This window comes from Psittacula echo, assembly GCF_963264785.1.
Source record: "Psittacula echo genome assembly, chromosome: 7".
In the NCBI taxonomy this organism is placed as follows: domain Eukaryota; kingdom Metazoa; phylum Chordata; class Aves; order Psittaciformes; family Psittacidae; genus Psittacula; species Psittacula echo.
Window position 1 is genome coordinate 8,887,110 of NC_137740.1, and position 22,382 is coordinate 8,909,491.

The 22,382-nt window shown below is 37.8% G+C and overlaps 1 protein-coding gene across 3 annotated transcripts in view; it reads left to right on the top strand.

The window, feature by feature from the left end:
• The window catches only part of LOC308223572 (BEN domain-containing protein 5), a gene marked incomplete at both ends in the record, with an annotated part of 972,175 nt that overhangs the window by 590,541 nt on the left and 359,252 nt on the right, over positions 1–22,382 (top strand). For 2 of the 3 annotated variants that reach the window (XM_080622799.1, XM_080622801.1), the window contains 5 exons: positions 3,331–3,464; positions 5,187–5,562; positions 11,752–11,900; positions 16,468–16,681; positions 20,524–20,684. The exons of the other annotated variant lie outside the window; for it this stretch is intronic. In XM_080622799.1, coding sequence (XP_080478925.1) covers positions 3,331–3,464; positions 5,187–5,562; positions 11,752–11,900; positions 16,468–16,681; positions 20,524–20,684 — 1,034 coding nt within the window. Of the gene's footprint in view, positions 1–3,330; positions 3,465–5,186; positions 5,563–11,751; positions 11,901–16,467; positions 16,682–20,523; positions 20,685–22,382 lie in introns of those variants that run through there. 3 annotated transcript variants of the gene reach the window in all.

The following is a 22,382-nucleotide window of genomic DNA, read 5'->3' on the forward strand; positions in this document are numbered from 1 at the left end:
TTTTTAACTTGTAGCAAGGTTGAAATGACTCTGGACAAAGGTCAAGTCAGTACAAAATGAGGCTGTGAGCTGCAATGTTTCTAGGGCTGCCTTTCTCTCTTTTAGCTATTTGGTATCTTTAGGCCCTGGACTGCAGCTTGTTCAGTTGTTGGTTCATATCCTGGTTTTCTTCTGGCTCAGAATCATGCAGGTTTTGCTTTTTCCTGGATTCTTCTTTTGTGCCTGGCTTTTGTAGGCTGGCACAAGAACAGAGTCCTAAGAACATGCTCTAAATGCGTGTTCATGCTTTTCCTGCCCCTCCCCCTGGTCTCCTCGCTTTCCTTCCCCCCACCCCTTCCCAAATTCCATTAATATTTACAGAACAAGAGCCAGTACCCCATCATTAGCCTCAAATCCAGAATGATATTTTTCTGGCTCTATCTGCAGCTGATGCAGAAGATAACAGAGGTTAGAAATGCACTTTAAAAGAAAAAAAAGAAAAACAAAAGGCCTTTTCATATCCAGCACACTGGACAAATTGTGTTAGGTATAAATAGGCCTACGAAGACCAGAGCACATGTAAGAAAATATTGTATGTATTGTTGAAGGCAGAGGAACATGAAATTATTGTTCATTGACTAAATTGAGCATGTGCATTCGACTACTGAGCTGTTACTTATATAAACTCATTTTCACCGTTGTTTCTTCAAATTTTGTGTGGGGAGAAGATAGCTCCTTCCTTAAACTTACTGGTTCATTTACAGAAAGTCAAATGAAGAGATTTGCCAAACACGAAAGAGAACCGCATTGATAGTTGCACACCACTAATGTACAAACTAAGCCTCTCTCAGGAGGTACATAAGCAGACTTTTACCTTCTGTCCACTAGTGAAGTTTTGCAGACATAAATTTCGTAGGTAAACTAAGAAATTGGGAGAGTAGTGGAAAGAATGAAGAATTCTGATTTGCATTGTTTTCTTTGACCCCAAACTAAGCATTTTCTTTCATTTCTGTTGTTCAGTACACAAAATGGGTTCTTAACCATTAACCTTTATAAACTGACTTCAAAAGCCAACATCAAAATATAAATATTTCTGTTCTTCCAAATTGTTTTTATTTTCATGTTGCTTTATTTGTCAGAGGGGATTTGGTGACTTCCACTCTAGTCTGCACATGCTGTATGACCGCTTTCCGTAAGTGTTTCTAGACTTGCATTTCCCTGGCCATGAGGATGGCAGGTGTCCGTTTCCAGTTTGCATGAGGCTCTGGCTACTGGTGACCTCACCTAGTTGCCAGCAGACAATTTTTTTAACTGTGCAAAGTAATTGGATTGTGCCCATCTTGTTGTGAGGCCAAGGGTTATTTTGGAGCATAGAAAATGATCTGCCTTCTTTAAATGTAGAAGGGCTTCGTCTGCGTGTTCTAGGGAACATAATTTGGCATGCAGTTTAGAGAAGCTGGTTCTGCAGGATGCATGTGCTGCTCTTGCTTTAAGGAATTATGAGAACATATTTTAGCAAAGGATTCTTTAGTCTATCAGCCCCAAAATACATAGTCTCAGAAAAAGTTAGTTTGTTGTTGTGTTTGGGTTTTTTCCCCATTCAGTATGGATTTATTTATTCTTAAATTCCATCCCTTCCAGGAAGATACCAATATCCACCAGTCCGTCCTTTAGTCTGTAAATGTGTAGGGCTTTTTTCCTAAGAAGGGCTCTCTTATTTTCTTCTCTGCTCTCTGAGAGTAAATTGGGTTACCTCACTTTTCTGATGAACCTATGTTTTCCAGATAAATGAAAACATGGGGGTTTATTTTTCAGAACTGAAACAGTTGGATTGCCTTTTTCTGTTACTAGGATAAACATCCGTGATGCTCTGGGGAATGGAGAATGATCTAAAATAAGCCTAGCTGTTTGCTTTTGTTGTTGTTTATCTGTTTTGTTTTGCATCTGTCTTAGTATTTATTGCTACCATCTGCATTTCATTTCAGGTTGTCTAATGTCTTATTCTGCATGTTCTGTGCCTATTCTCTTTACATAGCCTTGGGCTGTAATATCAGCATTTGCCTACAAGACATCCATTTCTATCTGTAACAAAATGAATTGCATTCATCTGTGTAATTCATTTCTAATGAATGCCTTGCTCCTCATTAAACAGTGATTTACCTTTGTTTCCCTTTTCTACACTGTCAACACTAACCATTTTGAGGTCCTGTGGAGAGATGCTAATTTGAGAAAGCAAAAGTCAGTGCAACTAAGCACTCACAAATGTCATCCCCATTGGCACTTGCAAAGATATTCATGGGACACTTTGTGAAATGCAGTTTGCAGGTGGATAAGGCTCAAAATGTTTTCTTATTCATAAGCTTTCAATGTACAAAGACAACACTTCAGAGTTTAAATGTGTTTTTCTTTGTCAATGTTTTGAACAGGTAACCAAGCTTGTGAATCTTTTTAGGCCTTGTTTGCTCTGCAAGAATTTTATGGATCACATTTGAGGAGACTTTATTTACTCTTGATTCCCTGTCCCCTGTGCGCCTTTTCAGGAATATTAAAGTACTTCAAACTTATTTTAAGAATAATGCTTTGAAGCACTTATTTTTGAGAGATGTTAAAATTAGACTTGAAAAGGTTTTACCTCTTTTTTTTTTTTTTTATGAGATTCAAAGAGTTGTATAACCATTTCTTGGCTTTGTGTGTCTTAAAGAAAACGGATTAGTACATTAACTAATGAAATAGGGGTGACATGGGAATTTTGTTACAGATTTGGTCCAGATGCAACTTTTCTCTTAACGCCCTTTCAACCTGTCCTGCAGCATCCCCTTTTCCAGCCCTCCATTTTGCAGAACAGCAGAATCTGCTGAGTGTGCAAATAGATCTGTACTGCTGACAGATGATGGTTAGGGTGTAGGATGAATTACCGAGTTTGTTTTCTCTTTAAACCTAAACACAGTTTGAACTGTAATGGGTTCAGTGGATTGTGAATATGAAAATACTGTTGGTAAATATAATTTAAAGCAATACAGATGGTTTCTAGGAAGTTGTTTCGTTTACAGCATCTTTAACTTTTAGTGATAATACAGGCTGCTCATTGACACTTTTGATCACTCACATGAATTCAGCTTGGCGTTTTACAGTATTTATTCTTCTCTTTGGCCAGACTGATCCCCTGTTGAAACTCTAGAATTCTCAGTGAGCATCAGTTGAGTTACACCATGCCTTAATTTGATCATAGTATTATGAAGGCATTGGAGCCTGGGAGGGTTGTTTTTAACTGATCTTGCCTAAATCATGTAGTATTTGGAGGTAAGAACACTGATTAATGTAACAAAATTTTATTTTTAATATACATTTTAGAGGACAAAACTGACCTTGAGAACAGTGTGATGCAGAAGAAAATTAAAATCCCCAAACTCTCTCTCAATCACGTAGAAGAAGCTGGGGAGGTTACAGATTATGGGGAAGAAGATGTGGAGCTTAGACACAGTAAGGTACTGAAGTTTTACCTTTTTTTTTTTAATTCTTACTTATTTTTTATTCTTATTATTTTTCCTGACTTTTCTTTATATTTTTTCCTTTTTTCTCTTCTTTTCTTTGTATTTTTTCTTTCAAGTGCTTGGGGCATATACAGACGCCATAGCTTAAAAATTCCAGGCCTGCTTTTAATCCCCTTAAAACTTTGTGTTTGCTGAAATTGGGTCAAATTGGGAGTTGGGGGCAGGGATACAGGTTTTCAGAACCTGCTGTATGTGCAGTCGAACATTTTCCTGTGTATACCATCTGCACAGTGTAATTGCTCTTCCACTTTGGCCCAGAATGCTTTAAAAGTCACCAGTTAACATGAATGTCGAGCAGCTGCTCTGGGTGGCACTTGTGACCTATTGCATGCTGCTTGTTTGGAATTGGAAGGGGTGTGCTGAGAGTTCCTAACTACAGCAGTAGTGAGAACAACTGACAGGACTGCATCCCTCCATTATAACTGCCAGTTGTCTTTTTAGGTCCAGATGCCAGAAACCCACTATGTAAATGCATTTATTTCTTGATATCAAATGATTTCTTTAAAAGTCTGCCAACCTTCATAGTAAAATACTGCTCTGTGGCTTCATGTGTTTTGCAGCTGTAGGAACGATACTAGTACATTTCTTTGGGGTGGGACAGCATTTATTTTTATTTAATTATTTTAATTTTCTTTTAGAATATGCATGGCACAGGTATAACATCAAATAGTCTCATTTTCTGCTACATTACTCATGGATATTGTGGCATAGGAATTGATAGTGTCAGCTTCTCATCTCTAACCTATGAGCTACATTTGCTTTCCTTTCAGTTGCTTGGAAGTTCAAATGCTTTTCCCGTATTTGGCCAGTAAAACTTAGTGACTTTTACCCCTGCTGTCACGTTTTAATGTGCCCTATCCAGACCCCAGAAAAGAGGTGTGCTTTAATTTGTAGTGTTTGGAACTGAAGGTAAATTTATGCTGAGAGTTCAAAGGACATGAAGCCTCTGCAATGCAGTACTAATATAGAAGGAATCAGCTGATGAGGGAGATGAGGTGGCTGATAAATTTCTGTGTCCAACTTCTGTCTTTTCAGTTCCCTTTCAGTGTTTGCTGATAGTGTTAACTCAGTCACTTGCATCAGGCAGTTGGGTGAATGTGCTAGAGGAATAGTCAGAGAAGGTTTTGTCTCCTAAAGTGTGGGAAGGACAAGCCCTCTGCTCGCAAAACAGCAGTATGCCACTTTCATCTCTGTCATTACAGGTGACAAACATATCTCATAGTTGATTCTTTCTCTTATTTATCAGAAAGTCAGTTGCTGTCAGAAATCTGAATGTTAGGGGTAAACCTTAAAGGAAGACAGATCCACTTTTTTTTTTTTTTTTTTTTTTTTTAAGAATTTTATTACCTTTATATAGGGAATCAAGTGAGTTATATATATATATACACTGAGCTTGCAGGTGTTACACAAATGCAGGAAGAAAGGCCTTTAACTGCCTCAGAAGTTTATATATTCAGCATCTAGCTGAATTACATGTGCGTGATGGTTATGATGTGTATCCACAAGAATCTGTTAGGCAAAACATTTTTGCAGGCAGACTTTGTCTTGCTTTTTTTGGAAAACAAGAATATTAACAGTTCCCAAGTCTGAAGAGTTTTGATTTTATTGCATCTTACTGCTCTCCTAATTTATTTATTTTTTTATTGTCACATGCAGAGACAAGATGGGAGGAAACAAAGTGAGGGTACACACAAAAGCATTGAAGCAGTTGTTGCTCGCCTTGAAAAACAGAATGGGATGAGTCTCAGTAATACTTCCAGCCCTGAGGAGGCTTTTATGGAGTCTTCAGAAGGCATGAACAATATGGACGATGCTGTAGTTCCTCGGATCCTGTACGAAGAATTGCTGAGGAGTTACCAACAGCAACAAGAAGAAATGAGACACATTCAACAGGAGCTTGAGAGAACACGGAGACAGCTTGTGCAACAGGCAAAGAAGCTAAAGGAGTATGGGGCACTCGTGTCAGAAATGAAAGAGCTCAGAGACTTGAACAGGAGACTCCAGGATGTACTGCTTCTAAGACTAGGTAGTGGTAAGTGCCGGACTTAAATGGGACTAGTTTTAATGAATTTTGCAAGTGTGATCAGTAGTAACGGAAACGTATTTGAAGAATAGCAGTTGTTGTTAAACTGGACATTGAATGTTAAAAGGGTTTTTCTGCTGTGGCTGTATAATATGTGTTGAATTTGTATGCTATGTACGTCTGGGTTTTTCTTTAATGATAGTAGAGGTCTTTGTTGGTATGGTTGAATCAGAGTTCCATTTTAAGCAGCTGTATTTTAAAGAGTCGCTGACCTTTCAGTATATGCTGAAAAAGATAATAAAGTGTCATCTGCAAAATACACCAATATGTTCCAGTTTAAAAAGAAGAAAAAAAAAAAAAGAGAAGAAAGAAAAGGCACTGGAATGAATATTTGGGCTAAAACAATTCTTTTCAGTTAGGGAGTCTGTTTATTGTTATGTAAGTGACTGTGTTACCTTCCATTTTCTGCCCGCTTTTCCCATTAGTAGCTCATTAGAATGTGATATATTCCTGACTTCTTAGCAGTGGCTTTAAACAGCCATGCTATTTGAAACATAATGGATTGTTACAGAAACATTAAAAAAACTTTTTATATTAGTGTCCTGTTCGTCAGCACTTGTTACAAAATGCAGGTTTGTGTAATTTGGATTTAACTTTTTGGATTTAACTTTTAAATATCTTGAGTCAATTGCTCATTTGTTTCGGTTTATAACAATTATTTAACCATTATGTTGGAATAAATGGGAAAAAAAGACAAAATAAAAAGTTCATCTTTTCATTGAAGATGGTACCCTTGGAATACCTTCAGATATTTTACTAATATATATTTACTTACTATTAGAATGTGATACTGCTGTGTTGAAGATTTGCTCGGTGACTGAAACTTGGTTAAAATTTGTGCATATGAATTTAGCATGCTTTTTCTTATGTCTGCTTTTGTGTATCTGGAAACTTAATTTTGCATGTAAGTTGGGTACTGGCTCTTCTAGTTGACTCATATGAGTGCATGTGATTTGCATGTGGGTCTGAGTTGCGTTCATGTACCAGCCTGAACCTGGGAGAGCATGTGCTGTGCTGTAGCATGTGTTAGGGTGTGCCTGCAGGTTTGGAGCCAGGTTCTTGAAGTAGCATCTGATGGTTCAAACTGGGTGTCTGATTGTGAATGCTCATTATTGTTACACTGTGCATAATTAAAATGTCATTACTTATTATAAACATTCTAGTTTAAAAATAAAACTGAAGAGGCAAGGGTTCCACAGCCTGAAAAACACAATGTGGTTGGCAGTAGATTCCACTGAGCTTTCTAAAATTTTCCTTGGATGGAAAGATGTTTCTTCATCTGCGAGTAGTTAGCTGGAATTTATGTGAATGGAGCGCGAGCCAGATGTTAGTAGGCAATGGTGCTGAACAGTGTAAAATACCAATTTAGTTGGTAGACTTGACAGCAGTTTGAGTGGTGAGACCATCAATGAAACGAATACAGCTTCTGAATTCTGTCTCATTCCTTTCACTTTAAGAAAGGATATATTGTTTTATTGTTTTTACTTGTGATGAGTCAAGAAAGCTTAGAAGAAAAGAAAGAGAAAAACAAAAAACAAGAAAACCCACCCAAATAACTAGAATCTCTTGGAAAAGATGCTGAATCTTCTCTAAATACTGGGGTTGAATTTCCTTTGTATTTCCTTTGTATCCTTCTAGCACCTGATTTACAACTGAAAATAATTCTTGTTTACATTGAAGACAAGTTCTTTCAATCACATATCTGGACAAATATGAATTTTAGGTAACTTCGAAAAAAACCCCATGTTGTTATTATTTGTTTGGAACTTTTCATGGATGACAAAGGTAGAATTTGGCCCTATGGGCTGTGTCCTTCCCAGGATGTGTTACCTAAGACTCAAATCTGTTTAACCGCTGGTTGCCTTTCCTTGTAGCCTCATTCACGGTAGAGAAACAACCAGATTCTAGAAAGATCAATTCAAAACTTAGGAATGATTAGAAATGATTAGAAAGGGAGACATCTTCAGCACATTATAAATTAGAGAGTCTGATGATGGTATGAAAACGTGCTACTTTTAATCAAGAAATAGATATGTAAAGACTTCTTTAGTCTTCCTTACTTTCCCATCTTATAAATGAGTTTCGTTTGGGTGTGTGAATAATCTCTGAAAGTTGTTCAGAAAACAGATTACATCCCAAATTCATCTTCGGTTGTTGCAGCAGCCTCTTAAACCCAGAGTTTCAAATTACATGTAATTTATGTTCCACTGCACTTCTAGCAGGCTGGACTTAATGCAAACTAATTGCATTTCTGTTTCACCTTGGAGACTTCTGATTTCTTTGCATGAGATGACAGCTGTTTTGTGCTGATGAATTGCAGCTGTGGGAAATGCGTGCCTGTTGCCATTTTAAACTTGCAGATCAGATACAGAACAGCCTCTTGAGCTAACAGTCAAGTATTCAGTCTTCTAATATCCCATCAACATGTTGATTTCAGTGAGAAGCTGGAAGTCGGTGTATTCTACTTGAGACACAGGCCTTCATCTCTGCTACTAAACTCGAGCCAGTCTTGTGGGAAGAGTGAGGTTGTTAATCTGTCACATGGTGACACCGAATTGCTCTTGGTTTTAGAAGAGCCTTGAAAGCACATGCGGCAGATGACAGTAGTAAAATTGGTACTGATCCATGTGGATATAATGAAGCTTCTTTATGATTTTGATATGTTGTTGCCCAATAGATTCCCTTCCTGGAGGAGGCAGGCATTTGACCAAGGCTTTAGGAACCAAAGCAGCGGGGAAACATGATGACTGTTGTGGAAGAGCTTACAGCATCCCGCAGCTGAGCTCCCAGAAGAATGTGTGCAGCAAAAGCCACTTTTCCCTTTCCTGCTTTGGGATTAGGATCCCAATTCTTGCAAAAGAAAAATTTCTGTAACTTCTCAAAAAAAAAAAAAGTAGTTGTCTCCAGGGTAAGATCTGTGCAGTTTGCTATGGTTGTGTATAGCCAGAAGTAGTGAAGTTTTATCAGGGATAATGTTTGGGCGTTGTTTGTTCCCGTGATAAAGACTTCCTTTTCATGTTGTATTGTTAAGATGTAGTGTTGCTCCAGAGTCAGGCAGTATACTAACTTTCATTCATCAACATTCATTCATAGAGTCATAGAATGGTTTGGGTTGGAAAGGACCTTAAGATCATCTTGTTCCAACCCCCCTGCCATGGGTGGGGGTGCCTCACACTAGACTCTGTTGCCCAGTGCTCTGTCCGATTCATCAACATGCACATAGCCCCTCAAGTGGTTATTCTTAATCCAGTTTAATTTCAGTGATCCAGTTTATGGTGTCTTGGGACTGCCATCAGGAAAGGGAGCACAAATGCCATTTGTGTATCACCACTTGTAAGGAATTACTGTTATTCAGCTTTTCTAGAGTCGTTTAACTTTTTGATGTAACAAAAGTGCAAGGCTTCTATCAAGTGTGAGTACATGAAGTACCATATATATAACGTTGCCACTTCTCAGACTCCTGTTTTTGTTCTAATTCTGGTAGACCATGTGGAAAAGCAGCTTGCTGCTTACAAATGTATATCAACCACTTTATCAGTTTATTTTGGCTTATTTACTGATTTTTTGAGTAGCATGTAGCCTAAGATGCATTTTTGAGGAAAAGAGGCGATGAAGGCAAGTCTTCTGCCTCTTCATCCTGCTTTGGAAGTTGCTGGCCTCTCAAGAAATTGTGGAAACTTTACAGTTGGAAGGAGAAAAAGTTTGAAATAAAACATTTGTTTCCTTTTTGCATTCTGAGGAATTGTCTTTATTTTTTTTTATGATCTTTATTATATCACTGTTAAGCTTTTAGATAGTGGCATATATTTTTGTATGTCTCATCATCTTTAAAGTGAGACGCACAGCATGAGACCTACAGAGAGAGGAAACTTCTAAAATGCGGTGTGTGGTAAATTGGGCATGCAAACTCCCATTAGCAGTGAGGCATTGATGCAGGTTGCATATCTAATTCACAACATGCAGGGTGGAAAATGCTGTCTTCAGTAGTTGGTGAAAGTAGCTGTGAAGACTACCTAGTTAGAGGCAGATTGCTGTTTGGAAAGAAAAAAAACAGTCTGTTGGTGACTTCTAAGCAAGCAGTAAAGCATGAATTGCGGTGGAGGTTTTCCAGACTTCTTAGAGCTATGGTTATTGTGAACTTCAGCTGTTTTTCTTGGGGAACTCTGGAAACCAAATGCCAGCTGTGTCAGTATATGGCTATAAACAAATCAGACTTCTAAATAGCAACTAGTAAAAGCATTTATACTGAGATCAACATTTCCTTCTTAGAAGAAGGTGGTTGTACTTAGCTGTCTTCCTCGAGGTGACTTTCAAAGTATAAGAACTCAAAATAGCACTTGGCTAAAGAATATTTTCTTCAAGTAACAACTAAAAGATCTCTTCCTAAGTTCACACTGGCAATTACATCACTGCATCTGCTTGTTCAGGTGTGCCCGCACCAAGCAAGACGTGTGCAGGCTTTGGGTGGTTTAATCAGTCCAGGTCTTTCCTCTAGTCTGAATCAATTTAGTAGTCTCAAGTTTAGAAAGTTCAGTTTGTCTCGGCAGTACCATTGTGTATGTGTGATAGTAGAGGTGCTTATTAAGATTACTATTAAATTATAATGCCAATGGGTGTGTATTTTGTGATTTCTCTACTTGTGCAATGCCTGCATTGCATATGACTCTGAAGATACTCTTTTTGGTGGCACTGCTTTATAAGGTTGTCTGAGTTGCCAAAACAACTTTTACTTGTTGCTGAGTGTCAAGTGGCAGTCAGCTGAGAACATTAGCCAGCTATGTAGGTGTAGAAATAAGCTATAGGGTAAATGTCAAGTGCTGACAGTGGAGGAAATGTTGGTATTGCTGTATAATAATCTCTACATGAAACTGCACAAAGTAGGAAGAATGAATGCTTTGCTTGTTCCAGGTACAGGAACTGTTTAAGATACGTGACTGAAGACATGAGTTCTGGTGCCAGCTTGACTTGCAGAGTTAGATCAATTCAGGGCTTGGTCTGTGTGCACAAACACTGAGGAGGGATGCTGAACCGTGACAGTGACCTGGTTACTGAATTACCATTTATTGGAAGATGTCAAGGTTGGGGTACAGGGTGCTGCAATGCTCTCAGCACCAACTGGGTACAATATAGTTCTTACAAGTGGGTGAGCTTATCCTTAAAGTGCTTGGAAGTGGCTGATTACCATGGTGCCATGGGTCTAAGTTGGCAGCCTTGCTGTTAACAAACCACCGTCTCTGCATGGAACTTCAGTGACTGCTGGAGCTTCTCATGATCCTAGAGACAGGCATCAAGAGAAATGATAGGCTTGGGACCATAGCCTGTTCCTAGACTTTTGGTGTAACCACCGCAATGAATGGAATGATGAAATCCAAATCACAAATTATTTTATTTTGTTCTTCTTTTTAGAAACACTTTATAAACTTGATTTGAAAAGAAAAGTTGATGACTGACAAAATAATTATCCTGCTTTGAAGCCTCAAATACATGCTTAGTAGTATTCTATTGTTTAATCTGTGCTTAAGTTTTGTTGATTACACATGTGTTGGATGGATTGGACAATCAAAATTTAATTTATGTGGGGGTTTTTCACCTTGGATACTTCCTGTGCATGATACTTTAGCTAAGTAGCCTGTTTCCTTTGTAGCATTTCTGTAGATCATCACTTTTTAATATACCTCTGTTACATCTAAACAGATTTCAAATTTCTATCAAATTTCTGGTTCTACATGGATAACTTATGTAATTAGCGCAGTAAATTATGCAGGTTTCTATGCAACTATATAGTAATTCTTATTTGAAGAATTACTATTGTTGCTTTTGGTTTATAATTTCAGTCTCAGTTTAGCATAATTTCCATAGTGTGTGCTGAAGCAGTCTTACCCATATTTGTAATTGTCTGTATGCTTTAAGAATAAAATTAAACATTTAAATTAAAATTAAACATTTTGATGTTTATAAAGCAGAGTTACTTATTCTGCTTTTATTAATTGGCGTTCAGAAGTAAGATTTTGGTTTAGACTCTTTCTGACTTTAAAATGAACATGACTAACATGTAATTTTATGCTAACCCTGGGTGATGAAGTGATTGATTTCATGTTCTCTGGGATAGCAGACAGCTCTCTTTTCTTAACTGTCTAGGACCTGCCATTGAGCTTGAAAAAGTAAAACCAGAGCCAATTGAGCCTGAACCCGAGGTACAGAAGACCTTCAGTGAGGAAGCAAATACATCAACGTACTATCCTGCCCCTGTTCCAGTAATGGACAAGTATATTCTCGAGAATGGAAAGGTATTTTAAATTAAATATAGCATGATCAATTTGTAAATGTCCAACAGGTGATTTCCTTGTGGAATTATCATGATCTCAGGTGTTTTGCACAGTAGCAGCTTATACAAACTTCCTCAGTTGTCATAAAGGTGTGCTATTATGCTGAGGAGAATTACGAAATTACAGAAGTATGAACAGCACAGAACATTATCCTCAGTGATGAGAACATTGAATGCTGGATAACACAAAGAATATAATATTAAGTATGCATGCTGCACAAGCAAATTGGCGTAGTCTTCAGTTGGTGACATAAATAAATCCACCAAATACAGTCCAAAGCCAGTAACCCACATCATAAAGTTACATTAGTCTGTTTAACAGAAATACTTTTTCCTAAAAAGTCCTTAATGTTTTTAATGTGCTGTAGTCAAAATGCAAAGATGCCTTCATGTTTTGCTTGAATTTGAGTCCAGTAGATAATTATGAACCCTGGAATGAATATGGGCTCCATTCAGTCTGGTAGGGGCATTGCCACTGAATTGAGCCTAATGTAATGCAACTTTCCAGTAACTTTTATAAAGTTATTAAAATACCATTAAAAAACCATAGTTTGCCAGCACCTCACTGATAGCTTTTCAAACTTCAGCATGTTTAACACATTCTCTGCTCATCTACCTGCTTTATAGTTGTTGCTGTTACCACTAAATGAACATCACATTTCTCTCACAAAACTATGTCCTTCAGAATTGCCTGTGCAGATCCTGTTTCTTAGGATTTGTATGCATTTGGTACCATGACCTGAGAACCTTTAAGGAAGAAATGTCCATTTCAGCCTTGTCATACAGCGAATTTACTGATGGAATAGCATGAAATGCTACTTTTTCAGATTTGTGTTAAGAGATTGACTGCATAAGTGTCTGTCATTCGTGAAGATGAATTTAACATAATTGTTGGGGACAAAATGTATGTGAAAAATAGTATAATCTTGGCAGGTTGACAGGTGTTTGGTTCAGATAGCTTTTCTCACCTAACGTATTTAACATGTCATTTGCTTGTATATTGTGTGCGTATTTGTGCAATGAAAACTTAGAATATATTGCTGTGAGAGTTTGGTTTACCTCCTTTTTTTTCCGCTTAAGGTCTGTGGGATAGGGCACGTCCTTTAGTATTTGTATGCAGCTTTTTCTGACCATTATTTCATCTGCCACCTTCTTGGCACTTCCATTGCTGAACTTTTCTTTGTCTTTACAGATAATAATATCTCTTTAACTTTCTTTCTGTAATTTTATTTTTTCTTTAAATTTGCTTATTTACTGGGGCTTCAGTCAGCTCAGATGCCAGAAATGCGAACTAATAATGTATTTTGAGTGATGGGGAGGGGGTAGGGTGTCTCAGTTTTCCTTATTTATGCCTTTTTTTCATTATTGCTTTATTGACATGCACCACTGGAGTAGTTGGAATACGTTTTTAGAAATCTTGCCCTTTGTGGCATCTAATGTGATCTTAGTAGGATTCTTTCAAAGCAGATAAATCTCTCCCCTCCAGAGGGAGAATAGAGTTACTGAAAAAGAGCCTGTGGCATTCATTTAAAGAAAAGAAAGGGAAAAAAAACCAACAAAAAAGATAGTTTATCTTCTGAGATACATTTTAGACATCTTAGATACGTTGCCCACATTAGCACAGTTACAGTAGTGAGCATTGCTTTGAATTTGCTGTTGTTTCTGTTGCATTGTGCTTGAAGGTTGATTCTGCAGTTGCTGAAATTGGTGGTAAAGTTCCCATTGATTTCATCAAGCCAAGGGTCTGGCCCAGGGGCAGCTCTTCCAGCAAGAAGGACATGGCTTCTGAATCTGGAGTACAGTAAGCTTCCCATAGCATTTGGAGTGATAGGAAACAGTACTGAGTTACAGAGAGGTAAACTGAGACACTGACAAATTAAATTCCTTGCCGTAACACTGCTAGAAATAGAAGAAGGGAGACATAAGATTTCTCTGTCTGTGGCTGTCTGTCATGTAGTTGCCATTCCCATAGGTGTTTCATACCAGTGATAACTTTTTTAAATAAATGAAGCATGTTCAAAGAGATGATCTGTCTGAAACATAAATAAAATTCTTGCTGTAACTTGTTGTTTTCTTTTAAGTAACTTAAGCTACTACATTATTCATTAGCTTTAAGAGACTAAATCTTCAGTGAAGACAAGCCCTAATTTTGGCAGAGGGGAGTCAGATTTTTGATCAAATACAGGAGTCTCTACAACTAATGTAATACAGACGTGCTAATTTGGCATGTCACAACGTTCCTAATTGTAGTTATTTTCTAAGTAACTTACAGTCTTTTACAGATAACTTTTTCCAAGATCAAACCAGAAATAACTGAATTATGATTGTAATGTGATTGTTTTCTGAGCACAGACTGCTCACTCTGATTGAAGTTGTATTATAAAATGTGTAGAGAGCACCAAGAGAGTGTGATTTATTTTTTTTTTTAAAAGCAATTCAGAGAGGCTTGACAAAAGAGAAGGAAGGAAAAACGGGGATGTTCATATTGTGGTTTTTTACTAGTTTTATTTCTGCCCGTTACAGAATCTAAATACCATGTGGACTTGTGAAAAGCTTCTTAGAATCCCTTTAGCGTAGAAGATTGTGCTGGAGAGGCAGCTTGCTGTATGGTTTTATACTCGAAGGAAGTTAGACTTCTCATTTGTTTTTTATAAAGTAGCTGGTAGCCAAACCATTCATATTTTCCTATTTAAGCTTTTAAACAGCTAGTTGCTTTTAAAGGATGCTGTCGTACTAAAAAAATTCTTCGGGTTATAGCCCTTATTAATAATTAAAGCGGGTTTCTGTTTAAAGGAGAAATGGTATTTGATTGTATACAGGCAGTAAAATTATGAGTATATAAAATTTTACAGTAGCTTTGTCTGATTTTCATTGCATTTAATGGGACTTCTGTGTTACTTTTCAGATCTGTATGGGTAGCAGGCACACTTTATGTAATGCCACATGAAGGGAATAAAACCACAAAAAACTAAGAGCAAAACAGTGAAAGCAAACAGAGTCTCTTAATACAGTTTTGTCATAGAATTTTGTTCACAGGATTTAATTTTTTTTGATCATGAGAAGGCAATAAGTTTTTATTAAAGTGTTAATGTTGCAGAAAGAACCTCCATTTGATGAGATATTACAAAACCTGAATTTTAGGTAAAACAATCCAACTGATATATATTTTTTGTGTTTTGCACTTTTATAGATTATCTGAAAGTAAGTTCTGTTTTCTTCCTTTCCAGTGCAGTGAACTCATTTCAGTAATTAGAATAGTTAGGTCATGCATTAGCTTGTTACGGATGATGAGCAAGTGTGGTCCCAACCGAATCAAGTTCATCACCATGTGAACAAAACATTCTGTGTGCAGGGATAGTTCAGGTGATGGATTGTACTCCAGGAATTAGGAGCATATATATACAAGGTATGAGGTATTCTCTGTTGTTTCACACAGGGCCAGCATTCATGTCCTTGTTGCACTCATATCAGGCCCATGCTAATTACTGGTGGACTTGGTTTCCTTGCTGTTGCTTGATGGCGTCCTGTTTATCAGGACTAGCAGCTCAAACATACGTAGTGCAGCCTAAGGATGGTACTCAGAGTCTCATCCTGCATTCATCGTTAAGTCTAGAGCAATGGGAATCTTGGGGTAGAGAGATGGTATAGCTCTGTGGGATTCAACCCAGCACAGTCAGTGCTGAGCAAGACTAATAAGCACAACTAGACTCAAGCAGGTTCCTTTTGGAGAGACTACAATGGCTTCATACTGCATTTCCCATATTATCTTGCTTTACCACTTGAAAAATCTAATGAAATATCTTTACTCCCCATTGTGTGGATAATGGAAAGTTTATGATGTTGCAGCAATGGATCATTGCCTTATCACAAAACAGTATTCACCTGGATAGACTGATTGCCTATCGTGTACAAACTTCATGATGGAATTGGAAGTTTTACAAAGCTTCCAGTCTCTCTTGGCTTATACTGAAACTGGGGCTCTTAAAATCCCTTTTCCACTTCTACTACTTGAAACAATAAGGCTGAATTTTGCCAACACATACAGGATACAACTTAGAAAGTATTTCCCTCTCTGCTGTCTCCAAAAATACGCTGGATAAAGACTGTCTCAGCCAAAGGGAAACTTTCATATCAAAGACCATGTTTCATCTTGCTCCTGAATTAGGCTGGTGCAACTGCTTGGTTTATGTGCTGTGCATACCTTTATGATACTGGATGTGTTTACTGTTTCCTTCTTCTGTCTCTTCCTGACTATAGTCCTTCAGGAGATAGGCTATGGGGGGTGGGGGGAATGGGGGTGGGTGAGTAAAAAGTAAGAAGAATTGAATACAAAAAGAAACTATATTATATAAGAGGTTGACTTGAACTCCCTAACCCACAAAGTTGGAGAAGTTTCAGAATTAGGCAAAATGGATTTGTTCAGCCCTAATTACTGTTATTATAGTACCTAATATTAATGTTCCTACAGCACTTGGATACTGTTGTGTGCTACATACCATAGATAAGTTGTTATTATTACTACCTTCTAGGTCCATCTTGGCAGTGGAATTTGGGTAGATGAGGAGAAATGGCACCAGCTGCAAGTAACACAAGGAGATTCAAAGTATACAAAAAATCTAGCGGTTATGATTTGGGGAACAGATGTTCTCAAGAACAGAAGTGTCACAGGAGTTGCAACCAAAAAAAAGAAAGATGCCGTTCCCAAGCCACCTCTCTCACCTCACAAATTAAGCATTGTCAGAGGTAGGTTATTTGAAAACTTTTGCTTCCTGCTTTGGAGTTTAACCATTAATCACTGAGTTGAAAGATGCATCTTTTCAGCTCATATAAAATTAACTGATTACAAACTGTAATTCAAATTGCTATTGCATTGTGAAGCGCATAGGTATACAGGAAAAGTAAAACACATTGCAATAGCTGTGCACAGTGCAGGCCTTCACAGCTGAAGAGTTGTACATTGACTCCAGTAAGGTTCAAGAAGATCATCACTTTAAATCACTTGCAGGACAGGAGTCTGAGCCTGGAGAACAACATGTTGTTCTGGAATTCATTTATAGCATAATGATTTTTAAAATGCATATATTCCTTTTAACAAGCCTGAGAGTAGCTTTACCACGTTTTTTTCAGCCAGAATATAACCAACTCTGGCATGAGGCACAGAAACCATTATAGCTGTGACTATAGAAAATAGGCATACCTTCAAAGGCAAGAAAGAATAGGTTTACCCTTTTCAGAGGAGAAAATGGAAATAGTAAAAATTAATAGTTGCACTTGAATTGGAATTTGAACAGGAAGTGTGTATCTGGCAGGAAAAATTGCAATTACACTTTCAGTAAGTGCAAGCCTGAATCCACATATGCAGTACTTTGAGAGAGAGAAGGCCTTCTCCTTTATTTAAAATGCATAGTAAATTTCAGTCCCTTTGTATCATCATGCTTGTGTTTTGCATTCATTTCTGTCTCTCTTGGTATTTCAGGCTTCTTTTTAAGTCAGAGCAGAGTTGGTTCCTCATGGAATACATGCTGGAATTGGATTTTTAGGTTTTGTGTCCATACTAAATTGCAGTCGGGCTGAAAGAAATCTCCCTATTTGATTGAGCTTCATTATTCTGCATTTCCTGTTCTAAGTTGCTATGTGCTCTTAACTACAAACTTTTTAAGAGCTATTGTAAACTGCCTTGCAAGTACCATGTGTTGAAAATAAGAAACATGATTCCTCTTTGAGTGTGTGTGTGTCTGTGTTGCATGGGAAAAAGTTGGAAACTGATCTTTGTCCTGTCATCTTTCTGAGTTTGTAAGAAATGAGTAAAAGACATTTCTTTTTTTTTTTTTTTTTAACTTATTGCTTCAAGAATGTATGTGGAAGTGCAAGCTGTTCATGCTGATTTTCCAGTTTTGGCCAGGACCTTTTCATACAATTCTAACACAGGTAGCAAGGTAATGATGTACTGGCCACGTAAGGAATCCACACTGTAGCTGTCTCTACCCTTGTCAGCTCCTAACGCGAAACAGAATTGGTTACCTAGATGCACGCTTACAAGCACACAGTAAGGAGGAGTTATTTCTCCCTGGCCCGTTGCAGGGAACTTTTTAGTTTCGCTGTTGGAAGTTGTTGCTCTTCAGTACCGCTGGAAAGATTGCTTATGTGAGAGTTTCTTCTACTTCAGTCAGGCCCACTCTGAATCGTTTGAGCCAGTTAAATGATGGCTTTCTTCTAACTCCCCTTGTTTTGACTACAGTGACTTTGGGAGTACATCTTGAGAGGCAGATGGGGCCCTTCCCTCTCTTCTTTTCCATACCTTTACACTTGCCAGCATTTCAGCTCTTCCCTATTTCCTCATTTTCCTATGTTTTCTGTTGTACTTTTGCTTCCAACCTTGACCGCCGTTTGAATTCTAGTGTTCCACACCCTGGTTTCCCATGTTCCTCTTTCCAGTGTTTCTTCCATCTTGTCTTTGATTCTCTGTTTGTTAGACTCAGGACTGTACAGTCTCCTCTTGAACCAGTTTTGCTGCATGGCCAGTGTTTTAGGTGGCAGCAGGGGGACTTCCTGTATCAGTGGTACTAAGTGGCACATACTCATGATTTTCCACATTGTTGTGTCTTTTGCGTTTGCGTCAGTGTTAGCAGGTCTTGCCTCATCATGCCAGCCGTGTTTCCTGGGAAGCTGGGAGTGGCCAAATAATTTGTTGTGGAGAAGAAAACAAACCAAAACAAATGAGTAGCAAGTGGGCAGACAGTGAAATATGAGGGAGTTAATTTAGCCAATGAATGGGTCGGGCAGGGCAAAGAGGAGTAAAGCTCCTTGTTAGTCTTTGAGGTCTGCTTGAATCTTTGGTCCACTCAGAAGGAGTATCTGTATGCTTCTATAAAGCCAAAAAAGAAGCAGAACCCACAAATCGCTCTTTAGAGCCCTTAAGCCAGCATCCTTGTGTGAGTACTAAACTACTATTTCTGTGGCCCCTCATAGAGATGGAAGAGGAGAAACTGTGATGATCATGGATCTGTCTGGGTCAGATGACTGTAAGATTCACAGCTGATGAATGAGTTTTGTCAAGTGATTCCTTGCTTGACATTGTGGCTAAACTAGAAACATAGCCTGTCTTTTACTGGAAGTTCACCTTACTAGGTCTATCTGCTGCAACCTGGAGTATTCCTGTAGTGCAAGCTTGTGTCCTGCAAATGCCCTGGGTTTCTTCAGGTTGTCAGTGATGTGCCTCCTCTTAGGTGTTGTATTTCAAATCATAGTTTACTGATGATTAGCATTTCAGCTGTGAGGCTGCATGTTGATTAATTTTATTTCTTTTATATTCAGTACCTCTTACAACATGAAATTGGCATTGTTTTAGATGTTCTCATCATTCTGTGGACACAGACTAACTTATTTAAAATAGATTTTTGAACAACAGCATTAGCTCTTAATGTGTCTGATATCTCTAGCTTCTTAAAAAACCCTACTGTGTGGTATGAAATAAAGGAATTATAAGAAGTATGATGCATGAGCACTGTTATAAACCTTATTAATGCAAAATAACCTTTTATAAAACTTCTGAGAGGTTTCTAAATGAACTACAAAGCATGCGTAGTACTTAATTTTCATAACTTTTTAATATGACTCTTTAGAAATGTTGTAAACCATGTTAATTAAGTGGTAATCTCTATGGCTTTCTGCATATGAAGCAATAAACAGCTACTGGAATAGATTACTAGGCAAAGCAGAACTGAGTTTGTTTAACCAATCTGGGAAGCCTACACAACAAAAAAATGTTCTGGTTATGAAAACCAGAAAATAAAAAAAACCAAACCTGCATGTCACTAAAGAGTTGGGTTTGTTGCACCACGTCTGATTTCAGTAGCTTCTGCAGGATTCTGGCACTGAGCTACCGACTCTGTGAAGCATAATTGTCTCAACTTTCATTGCTGTCATTGCTTTTGCAGTTATTACTGTTGCTTGCTTTTTGTACTCCAGTTAAGTGTACTGTGCAAATGTGTAATAAGATGTTTCTCACCCTGAATATCTACTAATAAAAGCAAAATACGGCCAGGACAGGGCATCTGGTAAAGACACAGACATTAATGTAATTTGAACAGATTTTAAGAATATCATAAGTCAGTTAATGTCTTCTCCTGCTGGTTATTGCTGCTCTTCTTAACCATTATTATTTACTTAACTGTCCTGAAGGTGTGAAGGTAGGAGTGACTCACAGGGAACTGTAGGTAGCAACAGTTCTGGTGACACCATTCACCTGGGAAACGATTCTAAATCTGCTGTGGAGCTGTGGACAAATAAAATGTTAGGCAGGCAAGACTAACTGTAAAAGGCTTGATTTAGCCTTGCTTCTCTATAGAAAACCTGTTAATGTAGTCACAGCATAACTGGAAATTGGTCATGCCAAAGATTCAAGCCTGGTGAAAAATCTTGACCTTGACAGGATAGCTAATGAATCAAGGAAAGCTTCTGTTGACTTGCAACAGTTATACACAGTACTTACTCGGTGCTGTCTAGTTAGCCCACCACAGAGCTATATTCTTTTCTAAAAATATCCTAATGGCTCTTTCATTTCTTTCTTTTTTTTTTCTCCCCAGAATGTTTATATGATAGAATAGCACAAGAAACTGTGGATGAAACTGAAATTGCACAGAGACTCTCCAAAGTCAACAAGTACATCTGTGAAAAAATAATGGATATCAACAAGTCATGTAAAAATGAAGAAAGGAGGGAAAGTGCAAAGTACAATTTGCAATAAATTTTGGATTTTTAATAAAATCTTAGTGTTTTACTTAAGTGTTGGGTTTTTTTATTTGTGTGGCATTTCTGCAGATGGGAGAAGCTGACTTGAAGCGTTACTCTTCTATAACTTGAACCATTTTTTGAGCACTTCTGTCAAAAGCCTTTCTATGGTGTAACCTACTTTTAAATAATGTAAGATACATTGTAAGTCTACTGCCAATGAAACTGAATTTTCAAAGGTTTTTGCAATGAGTTGCAGTATGCTAACTGCACTTCTGTATATAGGTTGTAATTCTGCGAACACCAACCCATTTTGCCTACAATTTGTTTTACTGGAGTCAGTGAATCTAGGCTACAGTAAACATCAGCTAAGATGGAAGAACTGTACAGAATACTTTGCTATTGAAAAGGGGGTTATTGTATTTTACAAAGTGTTTTTTCTGAACTGAAATTTTAATTGCTTGTTTTTATAAATCTTTGTTTTGATCTCTAACAATATATTTGGTCAAAAACACATGAAGAATGCTTCTTTTTCACTTACTATCTTCTAAATAGATCACCATTGCCATCACAGTTTAACAACAAACAACAAGAACCCAAAGCTGTAAAATCGTCATTTAATATAAAAACTAAATAAATCTAGCAGCAGTTCTTTTTCAGGAATGAAGGCACTTTTCAGATTTCTGGTTATGGTACAAAGCTCTTCAGTATGTCCATATTACTGTTCTTGAAACACTATATTTTAGTGTATTTGTATTTTCAAATGATTAAGGATTGCCACACTGCGGCAAAGTTGTGTATAATAGAAAATTTAATACCACTTTGTCTGAGTCCATAATTTAACAATGGACACTTCTAGCACAAAATTAAATAAAAATAATTTTCTACATTGAAGTTAGAATTGTGATGCAAATTTATAAGGAATAATCTGTTGTCTGAATTATAACTTATTGTCTGTAAGTGAAAAAAAATAACCTGAAGTCTTGTTTCATGAAAGATTCTGCAAATACGATTTGTAGAGATAACTTAGGGCCTGGACTGATGAATTTTGGGGATTTTGATCTTAGTGATCTTAGTTAACCTTCCATCTATTTCATGCACACAGATGTGGTTATCTGCCTTTCAGGCTGGCTGTTCCCGAGTATCAGCATTTGTTTCTTTTCTGCCACTTCAGTTCTGCTTCCTGTAGTTTTGAAAGACTTGCTGTTTCTTATCATTTTCCTATAGCACCGGTATACCCTAACATTAAACCTGGTTTAGTGTCCTGTGTGCGTAGGTGATTTGGAAAGGAGCAATGTTAAGGATTGTTTAAGGGGCTGGGGTGGATTGAAGGAGGGGACAGGAGAGGAGGAGGCGTGCTGGAACTGCAGTGCATGCTTAAAGAGATGCCGAAAACCAGCATGTCTCTTCCTGTGCACCACATGTCCTTAAATGATGTCTTAATTCAAGACCATAAGTGTTTGTTTTTTGCTTTTGAAAGTGCGATTTCATGATTGGCTTGTGCCAATCTGATCTATGCCAAACAGGTACGCCTCACTTTCCCTGCTCGCATCGCTGCGTTCTCATCCCTTTCCTTGAACAGGCACTTGTGATTGCACAGACACATTGGATCTCTCCGATTTCCAAGGTTCATTTCATAAGACCTGGTTGCAACAGGATGGAGCCAGGGAGCGTTCATAGCAAAGTCTGAGAAGAGGAGAAGCGTCTTTTTACG